At 46.2% G+C, this 15,946-nt stretch overlaps 1 protein-coding gene across 1 annotated transcript; it reads left to right on the forward strand.

Annotated features, from left to right (window-relative positions):
• Positions 1–453: 453 nt before the first annotated feature.
• On the forward strand, positions 454–13,989 carry LOC133354041 (golgin subfamily A member 6-like protein 22). Its single transcript, XM_061570588.1, has 4 exons — positions 454–557; positions 920–1,014; positions 10,449–11,311; positions 12,688–13,989. The coding sequence occupies exons 1-4, from the start codon at positions 512–514 to the stop codon at positions 13,319–13,321; spliced, it is 1,638 nt and encodes a 545-aa protein (XP_061426572.1). The 5' UTR covers positions 454–511; the 3' UTR covers positions 13,322–13,989.
• The last annotated feature ends 1,957 nt before the right edge of the window (positions 13,990–15,946 follow it).

Below are 15,946 nucleotides of genomic sequence, written 5' to 3' on the forward strand. Positions count from 1 at the left end.
TTAAGTTCAGGCCCTAGCTGCTGCCATAGTTGTCTCCAATCTGGCATGTCACAGCCACATGGGTGGTATCTCTGACATCAAGTGACCTACGACGTCATGCTCTGGTTATAACAAATAATTTAAGTTTGGTCATATGACCCAAGAACCTACAAGGCATAGGGGGCCGTTATGAAGCAGTCGATGAATAAAAATGGGCTGTACATGAACATGCTTGTCGGGATTAGTAGTTAAATATCATGGTTGAGTCTGGCGATTGTTTAATGCAATAGTCAGTTGGAATAAATATTTTCGCGTCGGTGGATAAAAGAGTGATGCATACGTGTGAGTGGGTAAACAAGCGAGTGAGTGGACTTGTAAAGCAACAGGCACGAAAGTGAGTAGATGGTACAGTGCGTGGTCAAATATGTAATAATTGAGAGGATGAGTGATTAAAAAGGTTGACAAATCTGAGCATTGTTCCAACCTCCCCAGGCCCTCCAACATAAAACAGAAATTTCTCCTTCCCAACAACATGGACAGACAACTCAAGTGGGCTGAGATCTTGGAGGACTATGAGGGTAAGTCTCAGATACCTGCATCACGTGGCTTACATGCAGAGGAGGAGGCTCCCTCATCAATTACTTTTAATAGACATGGATTGGTAGTGATGGGAAGATGTAATGATCGAGTGTGGCAGAGAACGTGGGTTTAGATCTGAGTTTCAACCATCATTGCTTAAACTGGGGTCTCAAGTTTATGGAATTGATGGTCTATCCATGCTCACAAAAATACTGCCACGTGATGAATATTTCTCAATAGCAGCTCCTGTTGTGTGGTAAGAGGTAATTACAGGGATCTCAGAATTAGTTCTGTGAAACTCCATGTGCTTCGTTCTTTAATTTATTACTCGTCCTTTGAATTAATTTTCTGTTTTCTGTAGCCCGGGAGTCGTGGCGCCAGTCGACCACGTGGGGAGACATTATGGATAAAGTGGACCCTTTCGCAGGACAAAGTTATGAGAATTGCTCCCCAAAGGTGTGTATGGGGTCTGTGGGGGTCAAACACACCACATTATCTCCATACTAGCGCACCATGTCACCACGCCATCACACCAAACCATCACTACACCTCACATCACCACACTATCTCTCCATGTCACCTTTCTCATCACACCACACCACCACCACCAATTCAATATACGATCATAGAGCCTCATCATGCCTCTATACCATCACATAACACCGTCTCTCCAGAACATTCCACCACTTCCGCTCTCCATATCACAACACGATCTCTCAACACCATCACCCCATCTCTCCGCCATCACGTCATGCCATATCAAACATGTGAAGGCTCTTGAAGTAGCCATTTATTACCAATGAAGACACAATGACATCAGGAAGTAACATGAATTGTCTGTGCCATTCCAGTTGCCCACTATGGGTGCAGCAGTGATATTTGTCCAGATTATGGGCATCCAGATCTTTACAATGGAATATTCTGTGGAAACTATTGCCTGTGATGATTGTTGCCAAAAAATTGTCATGAAATCGTCACAGTCAATCACAGCCTTAAGTACGTGTATGGGGTTTGTGAGGGTATATGAGCATGTAACATGTATTTTGATTCTGTAGGGTGTTGTATGTGTTGGAATTATGAAATTTTGATGAAAATAATAAAAATTAATATTTTTTCGAAAAATGCGCAATTCGCATTAATTATGTTAATGTGTGTATTACTATGCATAAATTATGATAATGCGTGTAATTATATGCATAAATTATGATAATCACGGAGATAATCGTAGTAATTTATGCGGAGGCTTGCGATTATGTTAATGTGTGCAGTTGTGATAATTAGGCTTAGTTTCGTTTATCCAGAGTTATCAATCAGGATAACACGATTATCATAGATTCATTTACCGATTATCCTAGTGTGTGTTATAATATTTTAGGTCTCCATTTTCATATCTCATCGCAGGTAACAGCTCTTATGAATAAGACAGTTTTGCATGGACTTGGAAGTAACACTCGATATGCTTCTGTGATAACAATTTTATTCTAACAAGCATGTGACATTCTATCATGCAGGTCAAACATGCGTCAATAATTCATGAATAACCAAACACTTATGCTTTTGCGATATCATGCATTCGATTAATATGAATAACTAAAATTCTTATGCAATTACGAGACTATGCATTTGACTAAAATGAATGAATAAACACTTATGCATTTAACGAACTGAATGACTAAAAACCCTCCTAACAACCAGGCATCTCATTAGTTCGTTTTTTTTTCGATCACAATCGGCGACTGGCCAAGTTTGAAACAAGCATGACACACTTCATTTTGCGGTAATAAAAAGCACTTATTGTATCCCAAAGGCGAAAGTGTATGTATATACTGGTGGGTGAGGGCGTGTTGCGGGAGAGCTAATCTGGCTCTGTTTTAATTAATTCTTCGGCGAGACTCTTTGACAAAGGAACTGGTTTGACAAGATTTTCTCTGTTTCCTTGAGTCTGTATGTGGGGAGCGATACGACCTCTCTGCTGTCTGTGCGAGCGGCAGCTGAGACTTTCTCCGCCCTTGGTGAGCGGCGGCGCTCGTTCAGAAGACTTTGACTCTTTTTCTCCACGGCGGGATGACGAGTCGGTTTTGGTTGATGCTGGTCGATCTGGTTGTCGCTCGGTGGCGCAAGGTGGCACACGGTGGCGCACGGTGGCGCAAGGTGGCGCACGGTGGCGCACGTTGGCGCTCGTTCAGCGATCTCCGCCTTTCCTGCGGGTTGTTCGCTGGTTGTCACTCTGACGAGGAGCGATGCTTCGTTCGTGACAGGGTGGACGTTGGCGTCTTTGTTGGCTTCACTCGCAGCTCTGCGACTCGGGGTAGCGATTCTTCTCAGGTGGTGCAGACCTCGGCTTGTAGCTACGCGTCGCTACTCCGCGAACCTCGTCATTCTGAATGACGAAAACTTCTTGACGATCTGTGGTGGAGTCGAAGCCCTGGCGACGAGTTGGGGCTCAGAGCCCTGGCGATCTGCTGGTGGGGCCCGTGGCCCGGACGATCTGTGTTGTATGGATTTTCCTTCGGTTTATATCTGGAAATTCCACTCAGTTTCCCGAGTTGTTCAAAGCCTGTCATAAAACATTCCTGTGGGTGTGAACCATCTGCGTTCGTGTGTGTGTGTGTGCGTGTCCGTCCGTGTGTTTCGCGTGCGTGTTTGTCCGTGTGTTTATTAGCTTTGAAGATACAGCTGTGTGTCGTTCTGGAAGAAAGGGGTGGGGGTGGGGGCCTCGTGACGGCGCCACCGAAGTTATCCATTAGCCAGACCGATGATTCGCGTCGAGTTATAAAAAAAAACATTCAAATCCATGGTTTGTTACTGAATAATATTTGTCGCGAAAACCTACGCGTTAAGCGAGCTTAATTATTCCCTCCCTTGCTCGGGGATCACATCCTTTGTCTCACACAGCTTAAGTTGGTTTGGTTTGGAAGTTGAAATGCGATTTATTTCTATTATGCCCAGTTATGCTGAAACCGTGTTCACGATGTTTCATCGTGACCCGATCTCTCATGGAAATGTTATTTCCTCGTGTGTGCAATTTTTGCTGTCCGTGTTGTGGGAAGACAAAGACGGTTGTTTCCACGGTGGAAGCACCCGGCGCATGCTTTTATTTATTTATCTTCGAAGACGTGTTAATTTCCTTTGAGCCATTGCCCCCTTTATGGGTGTCATTTCCTAGCTTTGTGCCTGCGTGTGGAGATCCTCTCGGAAAGACAAAGACGGCCGTGTTGCTCGCTTCCCATGGGTTGTTGTGTTTGGTTAATTTTGAGAGCCTTCTCCGCCCTTGATTCCTCTTCTACTTTAATTCCGTACTTATTGTTTGACTTCTTGTGATTATTTAATCTGATATCCCGGCTTATCTTTGTTCAGAATATAATTATCTCTTCCTCCGTGGTGCCTGGTTTGAGGTTTTTTTAACAAAAGGATGTCCTGCTGACCCCCCTGCCTGCCATTCCCTCCTCCCTTGTTCCTCTTGTGTGAAATTCGGGGAGTTTATGACCTTGATTACCCTCTTTCATGCCGTCTTTCCTTTGAATTGAGGTATGCGCGCATCTGTGGAAGTGTGGGGGCGTGTTCGTTCCACGTTGCCCCGTGTCTATTAAAAAAACAATATTATATATGATGGCAGAATAATTCTAAAAAAAAAAATAATATTAAAAAAAAATAAAAAGGGGGTACATACACAACAGTCCGCCCGTTTGAAAATTATCAGGGGTCGATTTGGCCACTGGCGAATTTTCAAACAAAGTAATGCCCCCTTTTTATGTCATGAATCCCATCAGCCGCCCTTACTCTCGGCGGTTATTTCTTACGACGCGCGTGCACGTATTACAATCTTAACCTGGTTACATCTGAAATAAGCAAAGAAAATAAACAACACGTTAAACATCGATATTGCGTTACATCGGTTCTCATACATCATAACTCCGACGAATATTCATTTTAGTTTTTTGCTTAACATAGTTACATTTGAATTAAGCAAAGAAAATAACAACACGTTAAAACATCGATATTGCGTTACATCGGTTCTCATCCATCATAACTACGGCGAATATTCATTTTTGTTTTTGTTAAATCCTGGTTACATTTGAATTAAGCAAAGAAAATAACAACACGTTAACATCGATATTGCGTTACATCGGTTCTCATACATCATAACTCTGACGAATATTCATTTTTGTTTTTGTTAAATCCTGGGAAACGCTAGGTAGCGGTTTCGAACGCATTTATGCGTTACCTTCCTCATGTTGCCTGGTTTACCACTTATCACTTTGATAATTTGATCACGGTTTTCGGGTTCGTTTTTGTAGTTTTCTCTCTCACTCTCGCGTCGTGGGAGTGTGTGGTGAAAAATTGTGCTGCACGTAACCAGAATTCGCGCACACAACCCACTTTGACACTTGGTTCGTGGCATTCGCTCTCTCTGCGATTACATGCACATTTGCCGAGTCAGTGTGTCGACTTAATTCTGTGCCTCGTAATGTTGCCCTCTTTGTTTTTACGAGTGTGTTAGATTCCAACACCATTCCTGATATGTCATGAACATTCGTCTCCATTTTAGCACTCCGATCCGCATAAATTTTGGTTTCCCTTGGATATTTTTCATTCAAAGGCTCACGCCTGCGCTCCTCAGGGCGTGTCTCTGTGTTCTCTCTTTCTCTCTGCTGTCTGTTATCCACCGTCCGATCACACTTCAATTCAGCCCTGTCACTTGCAGCCTGCTTAGGGTTTAACACCTCGGCGGGTGGGGCGCGTGTTGGCCGCTCGCTCGCACTCACTGTGGATGGTTCATCATGTATTTGGGCCGCATTCTGTGTTATTCTTCTATTCCCCCCTGGTATAGCCGGTGGAGGAATTGGTCGGAATTGGATCGATTGTGTTTGACCTCCCATCCTGCGATTCTCCTGAATGTTCGCATCCATACCTCCGCGGTCTGTGTAACACCTTCCCGCTAGGTGGTTATCTTGCCATCTCTGTGCGTAATTTGAACCTTGCGTGTGTCGTGGGATGGGGTGTTGATATGGTTCTGCTCTGAACCTCTCCCTCCTGCGATTCTCGTACATTTTTGGCCCAGTGTTTCTCCCATTTGGGTGCCAAATTTTTCCTGGATTGTTACTTCGCCATCTTTGTGGGTAATTTTGATCTTGTGTGTGTCGTGGCATGGGGTGTTGGTATGGTTCTGTTCTGAACCTCCCCCTCCTGCGATTCCTCTGAAGGTTCGGCTTTGTGCCGCTCTCATTCTCGTGCCAACCTCTCTCTGGTTTATTTTGCCACGGGTGCGTGCGTTTTTGCTCCGTCCTGCATTGTGGGACTGCTCGGTGATTTTTATTTCTCTCTGAGAGGCTGGGTTTCTTATCCCTCTCCCTGTGTTCTGGATCCGAATTATGATTCTTAGCTCTGTACAACCATGCCATGTACGCCTTGCTCTCTATGCGGCGTAGGGATGCGGTTTCTGGATTCAAAACCATCCTCACCCTTTCTGTAATCTCTGGGCTCAAGGATTCAAAAAACATAATTTTGAACATTTTATCTCCTTCGTGGTATTGATTCACATCGCCTGCGTAATACGCTCTTTTAAATTGGACGAGGTAGTCACGTGGATCTTGGTCCATGCCCTGGGTCATCGATTTTACAGCATAAAACCCCTCAGTGAGTGTCGAATATTCTCCAAACTTCCGAATCACTGCCAGGCTCAATTGTTTAATATCATTTCTAACCTTGTGTGGTAGTGACTTTACCCATGGGATAGATTCTTTATGTAAGGTCCGTTTCAACAAACTCGCTTTTTCATCCCGTCTCCTCAGCCCTCTAATCATTGCCTCCTCTTCTACTGTTGCGATATGTGTGTATATATCCATGGACTTATTGTGGGGGTCAAAATCGGGAATTCTGACTAGAGCCTTGTCCATCAATTTAAGGGTTTTACTGGTGAATAGGTATTCCGAAAGTTGATTGCCGACAGCGTCATCATCAAACAAGTTATCATCAGGCAATCTGTCACTTTGGTCTGTGCTTTGTCGGGCGGGTTGCCATTTCCCTTCAGTTTTTGCCTCTGCCCTTGGTGGAGCATGTCCTGTCGACTTTACTTTAACATTTTTCCTCCCTCTATCTGTGAAGTTGTCAGTCTCACAAATTTTTGTTTGCATATGTATCTCTCCATCCCTTCTCTCGAATTGTGAGGGTTTCCCTCTGTCAAGGATTTTTTGTTCGATATCCATAATTTTTGTGCGATCAGTTCCTGGACTCTGTCCACGTACCCAAGAGTGTGATTTAATGTTACTTCCATATTTATTCTGTGGATCAACGTCTGTGAGTTTCGCTGGTGTCGCGAGCACTGATTTCTCTCCCGTTTCCTTTCCAAATTTTTCCTCATTCCACAATCCCTGTCTGTATGCCTGTGTGAAAAGGAATGAGTCCTGTCCTGCCTTTCCTGCAGTTTTTACATCGTGTTCGCCTTCGTTACATTTTATCCAGTCAATTAGTTTCCCCCGAGGTGTGTTCGTGTTATCGATACAGCTCCCTTCCCATATGTCTCTCTGACTGTACTGCTTTGTAACAGATTGGTCGGTACGTTTAAATACGAGCTCCCCGTATCCCGTAACCCATTCAAAAATTATTCTTAATCCCAGCATCTCAAAAGTGTGGCGGGAGTTACTTTGACATTCGCTTTCAGAGTGCATATAAAACAATTATCTCACAGAGTGTAGTCAATTTGACTCGAGCTATCTGTTATTTTCCGATTCAGAGTGCGTACCTCTAACACCATTTATCACAGGATGCAATTGGTTTGATACGATATTATCTTAATTCCACTCTCTGTTTTAACCTGCTATTCTGGGTTTTAACCTTAGAGGGCGTTTTTTAGTTTTCCGCCCGTTCACAATTACCATGCAATGTTCGATCCCGATATTCTGGTTAACACGAAGTGATTCATTCCATCATCCATGCAAAACACTGTCTGCGAGAGATCCCGGACGACGCCACCCATTATGTTGTATGTGTTGGGATTATGAAATTTTGTTGAAAATAATAAAAAATAATAATTTTCCAAAAAATGCGCAAATCGCATTAATTATGTTAATGTATGTATTACTATGCATATATTATGATAATGCGTGTAATTATATGCATAAATTATGATAATCACGGAGATAATCGTAGTAATTTATGCGGAGGCTTGCGATTATGTTAATGTGTGCAGTTGTGATAATTAGGCTTAGTTTCGTTTATCCAGAGTTATCAATCAGGATAACACGATTATCATAGATTCATTTACCGATTATCCTAGTGTGTGTTATAATATTTTAGGTCTCCATTTTCATATCTCATCGCAGGTAACAGCTCTTATGAATAAGACAGTTTTGCATGGACTTGGAAGGAACACTCGATATGCTTCTGTGATAACAATTTTATTCTAACAAGCATGTGACATTCTATCATGCAGGTCAAACATGCGTCAATAATTCATGAATAACCAAACACTTATGCTTTTGCGATATCATGCATTCGATTAATATGAATAACTAAAATTCTTATGCAATTACGAGACTATGCATTTGACTAAAATGAATGAATAAACACTTATGCATTTAACGAACTGAATGACTAAAAACCCTCCTAACAACCAGGCATCTCATTAGTTCGGTTTTTTTTCGATCACAATCGGCGACTGGCCGAGTTTGAAACAAGCATGACACACTTCATTTTGCGGTAATAAAAAGCACTTATTGTATCCCAAAGGCGAAAGTGTATGTATATACTGGTGGGTGAGGGCGTGTTGCGGGAGAGCTAATCTGGCTCTGTTTTAATTAATTCTTCGGCGAGACTCTTTGACAAAGGAACTGGTTTGACAAGATTTTCTCTGTTTCCTTGAGTCTGTATGTGGGGAGCGATACGACCTCTCTGCTGTCTGTGCGAGCGGCAGCTGAGACTTTCTCCGCCCTTGGTGAGCGGCGGCGCTCGTTCAGAAGACTTTGACTCTTTTTCTCCACGGCGGGATGACGAGTCGGTTTTGGTTGATGCTGGTCGATCTGGGTGTCGCTCGTTGCCGCTCAGTGGCGCACGGTGGCGCAAGGTGGCACACGGTGGCGCACGGTGGCGCAAGGTGGCGCACGGTGGCGCACGTTGGCGCTCGTTCAGCGATCTCCGCCTTTCCTGCGGGTTGTTCGCTGGTCGTCACTCTGACGAGGAGCGATGCTTCGTTCGTGACAGGGTGGACGTTGGCGTCTTTGTTGGCTTCACTCGCAGCTCTGCGACTCGGGGTAGCGATTCTTCTCAGGTGGTGCAGACCTCGGCTTGTAGCTACGCGTCGCTACTCCGCGAACCTCGTCATTCTGAATGACGAAAACTTTCTGACGATCTGTGGTGGAGTCGAAGCCCTGGCGACGAGTTGGGGCTCAGAGCCCTGGCGATCTGCTGGTGGGGCCCGTGGCCCGGACGATCTGTGTTGTATGGATTTTCCTTCGGTTTATATCTGGAAATTCCACTCAGTTTCCCGAGTTGTTCAAAGCCTGTCATAAAACATTCCTGTGGGTGTGAACCATCTGCGTTCGTGTGTGTGTGTGTGTGCGTGTCCGTCCGTGTGTTTCGCGTGCGTGTTTGTCCGTGTGTTTATTAGCTTTGAAGATACAGCTGTGTGTCGTTCTGGAAGAAAGGGGTGGGGGTGGGGGCCTCGTGACGGCGCCACCGAAGTTATCCATTAGCCAGACCGATGATTCGCGTCGAGTTATAAAAAAAAACATTCAAATCCATGTTTTGTTACTGAATAATATTTGTCGCGAAAACCTACGCGTTAAGCGAGCTTAATTATTCCCTCCCTTGCTCGGGGATCACATCCTTTGTCTCACACAGCTTAAGTTGGTTTGGTTTGGAAGTTGAAATGCGATTTATTTCTATTATGCCCAGTTATGCTGAAACCGTGTTCACGATGTTTCATCGTGACCCGATCTCTCATGGAAATGTTATTTCCTCGTGTGTGCAATTTTTGCTGTCCGTGTTGTGGGAAGACAAAGACGGTTGTTTCCACGGTGGAAGCACCCGGCGCATGCTTTTATTTATTTATCTTCGAAGACGTGTTAATTTCCTTTGAGCCATTGCCCCCTTTATGGGTGTCATTTCCTAGCTTTGTGCCTGCGTGTGGAGATCCTCTCGGAAAGACAAAGACGGCCGTGTTGTTCGCTTCCCATGGGTTGTTGTGTTTGGTTAATTTTGAGAGCCTTCTCCGCCCTTGATTCCTCTTCTACTTTAATTCCGTACTTATTGTTTGACTTCTTGTGATTATTTAATCTGATATCCCGGCTTATCTTTGTTCAGAATATAATTATCTCTTCCTCCGTGGTGCCTGGTTTGAGGTTTTTTTAACACAAGGATGTCCTGCTGACCCCCCTGCCTGCCATTCCCCCCTCCCTTGTTCCTCTTGTGTGAAATTCGGGGAGTTTATGACCTTGATTACCCTCTTTCATGCCGTCTTTCCTTTGAATTGAGGTATGCGCGCATCTGTGGAAGTGTGGGGGCGTGTTCGTTCCACGTTGCCCCGTGTCTATTAAAAAAACAATATTATATATGATGGCAGAATAATTCTAAAAAAAAAAATAATATTACAAAAAAATAAAAAGGGGGTACATACACAACAAGGGTTTGGGCTATTTAGGGGCTAGGGCACTTACAATGTGATAAAAGTATTGATGGATAAGGAGTTATGTTAACATCAGGTGATTGTGTATATTCACGTATGTGCTAAGCAAGTTTGCATGAGTAAATGTAGTTGTTTGCATCCGTACATAGATTTGTGAGTGCATTTGTGTTTGGGTTTATGAGCACGTCCATGTTTACGTGCCTGTGGGTATGAATTTTGCTTGCATGTGCATGTCTGAATGTTTCTTTGCTCATCTTTGCTCGAACAGAGGAGCATTGGGGAGTTGAAGCACTTCAGCGGAGTGAAGCGTCTCCAGGAGAAGCACCTTGTGAAGGAGAAATGCACCATGGAAAAGGAGCACCTCATTGAGGTGCAGCGCCTTGTCAGGGTGAAGTGCCACACAGAGGAGAAGTGCCTCAGAGACAATCTACTCAAGAACCACCTCATTGAAAAGCACCTCATTGAAGTGAAGTGCTTCAGGGATGAGAAGCGTTTTCGCAAGTTGAAGTGTCTCGAGGAGAAGCATCGGGAGGAGGAGAAGCATCTTGCCAGGGTGAAGTACCTTGGAGAGGTAAAGCGTCTCCAGGAGGAGAAGTGTCTCAAGGAGGTGGAGCGCATCACTGAAGAGAAGCGCCTCATTGAAGTGAAGCGCCTCGCCAGGGTGAAACACCTCACACAGCAGAAGTGCCTCAGAGACAATCTCCTCAATAATGTGAAACGCCTCATGGAAAAGCGCCTCATTGAGGAGACCAATGAGAAGCGTCTGGAGAAGAAGCGTTTCACCAGGGTAAATTACCTCACCGAGGTGAAGCGCTTTGCCAACATGAAGCGGGTCGAGGAAGAGAAGCGCCTCATGGAGAAGACGCGCCTTGTTGAGGTGAAACTTCAAGAGGAGGAGCGCTTCATGGAGGAAAAGCACATTGTAGAGGAAAAGCATCTTGTGGAGGAGCAGTGCCTCGCCAAGATGAAGCAACAGTGGCTCCGGACAGCTACCACCAGCAGCACTACCAGCAGCACCGCCAGCAGCCCCACCACCACCGCCGCCACTCTTGTGCAGGGCCCGATTGCTCCGAGCTTTGGAGAAAAGGGCTTCCAAGAAGAGAATGCAAACTCTGGGGCCGCTGAGCCACGGTAAACCACTCTGCATGTGTCCTATGTGTGTTTATTTCTTTATTTATTATGCTTGTTTTTCTCAGGACGAGCCTCACGAAGTCTCAAGACTTTTTTTCAGGAGGGTCCTACCAAGTTTGCTCGCAGTAGGGAATGAAGTTGCTACTGTTTTTGATCCAAATTAGGCAATTTGCAATGCTTGTGTGGATCAGTTACAGGGAGAAAGTTGCAGCACCCTTCCAGAATAGGGGGCAACACACTCCACAGAGAGAATATGGCCAAACATGGAAATCAAACCCAGGTCTCTCTTACTGTGAGGCACAGATGCTCCAGCCCTGCCACATTTACAAATACACAGACACAGCAAGCCCAACGCGTACATTCGGCTATACTATGGACAGATATATTTTCCATAATTAGTGTCTGGGTTAGATCACATAATGATGCGGCCATATCTTCACCATGTAACCCTCCATCCACCGTGATATTTTGGCAGACTAAGGCCTGTCTCCAGGCCAGCTTCCAAGTTGCTTTGTAATGCACAGAGACAGCTACCAAATGCATTGAGACGAGAGATGCAAGATGTGAGTGGCTCATCGCGTGCAATGCACTCTGAGATGCCTTTGATGTTAAGGGAGGCGGCTCTTTCGACCACAAATCACTGCCATATCTTTCCGAAATCGTGGATGGGTTGACGCGGCCAAAAGGTAGCGCACTCAACGTTCACCACTTACAGTTCAAATCTTGCTTCTCGCCCTTGCTATTACTGCCACCGCATTAACCACAAAGATAAACATCCATTCCATCACAGCGGACTTTCAAAATCTCCACCGATATTATTTTAAATCTGTAGGCCATTATGTTCAAGGGAATAATTAGAATACTCATATAAACAATAATTTCATGACAAATGATTAAGCTAAATTTACACAGCAACGCCACCCAGTACAGTAAAACCTTGGATTGCGAGTAACTTGGTCTGCGAGTGTTTTGCAAGACGAGCAATTTTTTTAAATAAATATGAATTTGATAAACGAGCGACGTCTTGCAATACGAGTAGTACGTATACGCTTTGTCTGCCGAGCGTCACGTGATCACAACTGATATACGAGTGCTTTGGATTACAAGCACGTTTCCGGAACGAATTATGCTCGCAATCCAAGGTTTTACTGTACTTTGAAACTACAGCAGTCTGTGTGAGACAGCTGCACCTATCTCAAGGATAGCCTTGAGCTATGAGAATGACAGCGCCAATACCAAGCACTCACTGGTCATGTCGTTATTGCTGTTTATATTAAGCTCAGATTAATCTGCCACACATTCCACACACGCTGGAGAGATGGCGATGTCTGCCATAGCAGGAAGTTGGAACGGTGCCGTGTTTTGTCTCTTCACAGATTTGAACCAGCGCAGCCCTCCTCCTCACTCATCCAGGCCTTTGAAGCAAAGACAGAGGTTATGGTGGAGACAAAGGAAGAGGTGAAGGAGGAGGTGAAGGAAGAGATGATGGAGGAGGAGGTAGATGCAGAGAAATCGGAGGAAGAGAAGACAAAGGAGGACGAGATTGTGATGGAGACAAGGGAGGAGAACACGGAGGGAGAGGATAAAGATATTATGGAGGTGGAGGACCAGGACAAAACAAAAGATGAACAGATGGTCGTGGTGGGGGACATGGAGGAGATGGACAAAGGGGAAACAATGGTGGTGGAGGAGGAAGAGAAGACGGTGGTGGAGGAGATGGTGCTGCAGGAAGGTGAGGAGATGATGAAGGAAGAGATGGTGGTCGGGAAGGGGGAGAAGATGGAGAAGAAGACAAATGTGGAGCAGGAAGAGAAGGTAGAGGAGAAGATGGTGGTGGAGGATGAAGAGAAGGAGGAGGATGAGACAGAGGAGGAGAAGATGGAGGAGGTGCAGGAGGTGGTGATGCACGAAAAGAAGAGGAAGCGAGGAGGCTTCGTTCACATGGCGAGAGCAATCACCTCACTCCTCCGCCGCGTGCTGCTTTGTGGCGGCAGGTCCACCGCCCAGTAGGGGTGGTCGTGGATTGGTGCAAACCATGACCGCTATCACCACACTACCTATCCACCCCATGATACACGCCACACACACACCACACGGTTCCCCAGAGAGAGGGTGCCACTGGGACCACAGCTGGGGAATGAAGCTGAGCAGCAGATGCCAGGACTACAGGAGAGAATGACTGCTACCAGGACACCTCACATCACACACACACACGGGACTATCCCAATAGCATAGCCAGCCCCACACTGGGCCCCTTCCATGCTGGTTTTCATCCAGGCAGTCCTCATGGGATGACCTTGCCATGGTTTCCAGGACATGGAAGGGGCAGCTGACCCAGGGTGAGAGAGCTGGAGGGGTCAGGTGCAGACAATGAACAAAACCTGCACGTGCCAAGTTTCAAGGCCACCCTGTTAAGAATTAGGATACATACTATTGTTGTTACCATAAACTTTGTGAAATCAACCTTTGAGGACACAGCATAACGTTGCATTACTTGTGAGTGCTTCCTGGGTTGGGTAAATGTGCCTTGGCTTGTGCGTGCGGTGTCCCGGCTGTGTGTGTGGCGGTACAAGGACACATAATGAGACGTTTTGGGAAATGGTCCTTCTTCAGAGCACATACAAGCGGTGGTGGGAAAACATTCAGGTGATTTGCCTTCTTAACGACAAATCCGCCCCTCCTCTCCCCCATGAATCCACTGTTCCACTGTGCCACTGCTCCACTGTCCCATTGCTCCACTGCCCCATTGCCCCACGGCCCCTCTGCTTCACTGCCCCACTGCCCCACTGCTCCACCATCTGGCACAGCAGTTGAAACGAATTATTGAGTATCTTAAATCCCCCTGCCTCTATCCACCAAGCAGTGAAAACGGGTGCGCCACAATCGTGCGGCAAGATGTGTGGTGGATTAAAGATAAAGCAATTGCAGGACTGTGCCACTGCTCCACAATCCCATTTCCTTTGGCAAAATATTCAAAGAATGCGGCTGCTCACTAAACAGGTTGCTGCTAATGTATATAACATGGGGGGGGGGGGGCATGTTTAGACGCGGCCCAGTGACCTCGTGGTCATAGCACTAAATTGGCACCACGGAGTACCTCGGTTTAAATCCAGGCAGCCGCCTGTGATCAAAGCGGATTCTCAAGTCTAGCGAGTTAATGGTCTCAGCCTGGTCGTCATGGATTGCACAAAATAAACCATCACCTGGCTGTAATGTGGTTCTCCATGTAATTGATCAATTCCAGCTGTAAGATGTAACAACATTATTATAGATCATTGTCTCTGACATACACTCATCCCAGAAGCATGTCTGTACACATACAAAAAAACCCTTATATAGCCCTCACGAGACTTTTAGGGAAAGTGTTATTAGCAAGCACGCTACGAAGCGGGTGGCCAGCACAACGTTCGACCACCTTTCAATCCCTAGTGGCGATGTTTACACAGCACGCCATGTACTCCTTTCAAGTTGAGTCGACCTAGGGGAGGCCCAAGACCAAATCAAATAATCATCACTGCGATTAGCCATGGGTGGGATCCAAAATCGGGTCAATGAGTTCGTAGCCCAGAGCAGTAACCGCTATGCCACCACTCCCCACATACAGACACCTACAAAAACAAAGATCCCCTTTATAGCTTTAACAAACTGTTGAGGCAAGTGCCTTTAGTGAGCAACACCTATGAAGGCTGAGACGGCACACGAAGGGGTGGGTAAACAGCACCACGCCCCACCGCCGTTGTCACCGGAGTGCTGATTGTGACACACCACACAGAGGAGAGGCCTAAGCCCAGTTCATATCAATCGCCACCAAAATTAAACGTTAGCCGTGGCCAGCAATCAAACTTGGCCTCCCAGGTTTGTAGCTCAGCGCCCTAACCACTGCACTGCTGCTCTTCACGCAGACAACCGGGTTGGTGGGTCCAACCTGACTCGGAGTAAAACAAGTACCTGATGCGGTGGTGCGTAAACATATGCACCTTAAAGACAAAGAAATCTGGCGTGGTGCTGGCCACAGCCCTGATGCACGGTGCCGGCCTTCATGGTGCTCGCTAACAGCACTTACCAACACAGGACTGCTGCTTGTATGCTCACCATGCCTGGGTACAGGGGGTGACACGCTTCCTCACGCGGCTCCTCTGCCCGGCCCAGCCAGCGCCCTGTGGGGCTGAGACTCGCAGCGCCGGCGTCACGCGATGCTCCGCCACCACCACCACCAGCTGTGCCAATGTGCGATTTGCGATGGAGTGGCAGAGGACCTAGGGCTTTGTTATAAACACACAGGGGGTTAATGTTCAGTAGCTGGTGAAATAAGTTAACTTTGCCATCATCATCTTCATCAACCATCATCTGCTGAATAAAGGCCTCCGAGTCATCACCATCTCTCATTGGTCCTGTGATGCAACACAGGACCATTGAGCTCCTGTACAGCGAGCGGTTAGCACGCCACCTTGTGAACCCAGCAAATCGACGTTGGATTCTTGGCCAAGGTCAACATCAGAGATGAGCGATGTCTAAACTGGTCCCGAGGCAGCAGCTTCCCTCCCCATCCCACACGGAGCGACATGGCAACATTCAGTCAACTAACCTCTTCGACCTGCACGGCGTAGGGAGGTCCACATCAAACCATGGATTTAC

Source organism: Lethenteron reissneri, chromosome 46 (genome assembly GCF_015708825.2).
Source record: "Lethenteron reissneri isolate LAM-NWPU_2019-01 chromosome 46, ASM1570882v1, whole genome shotgun sequence".
Lineage (NCBI taxonomy): Eukaryota > Metazoa > Chordata > Hyperoartia > Petromyzontiformes > Petromyzontidae > Lethenteron > Lethenteron reissneri.

Excerpts from the sequence above, each read along its gene's own strand:
- LOC133354041 (XM_061570588.1), top strand. The coding sequence starts at position 512 with ATGGACAGACAACTCAAGTGGGCTGAGATCTTGGAGGACTATGAGG. Across the intron at positions 558-919 it reads GATCTTGGAGGACTATGAGG|CCCGGGAGTCGTGGCGCCAG; the intron begins GTAAGTCTCAGA and ends TGTTTTCTGTAG. Across the intron at positions 1,015-10,448 it reads ATGAGAATTGCTCCCCAAAG|AGGAGCATTGGGGAGTTGAA; the intron begins GTGTGTATGGGG and ends TTGCTCGAACAG.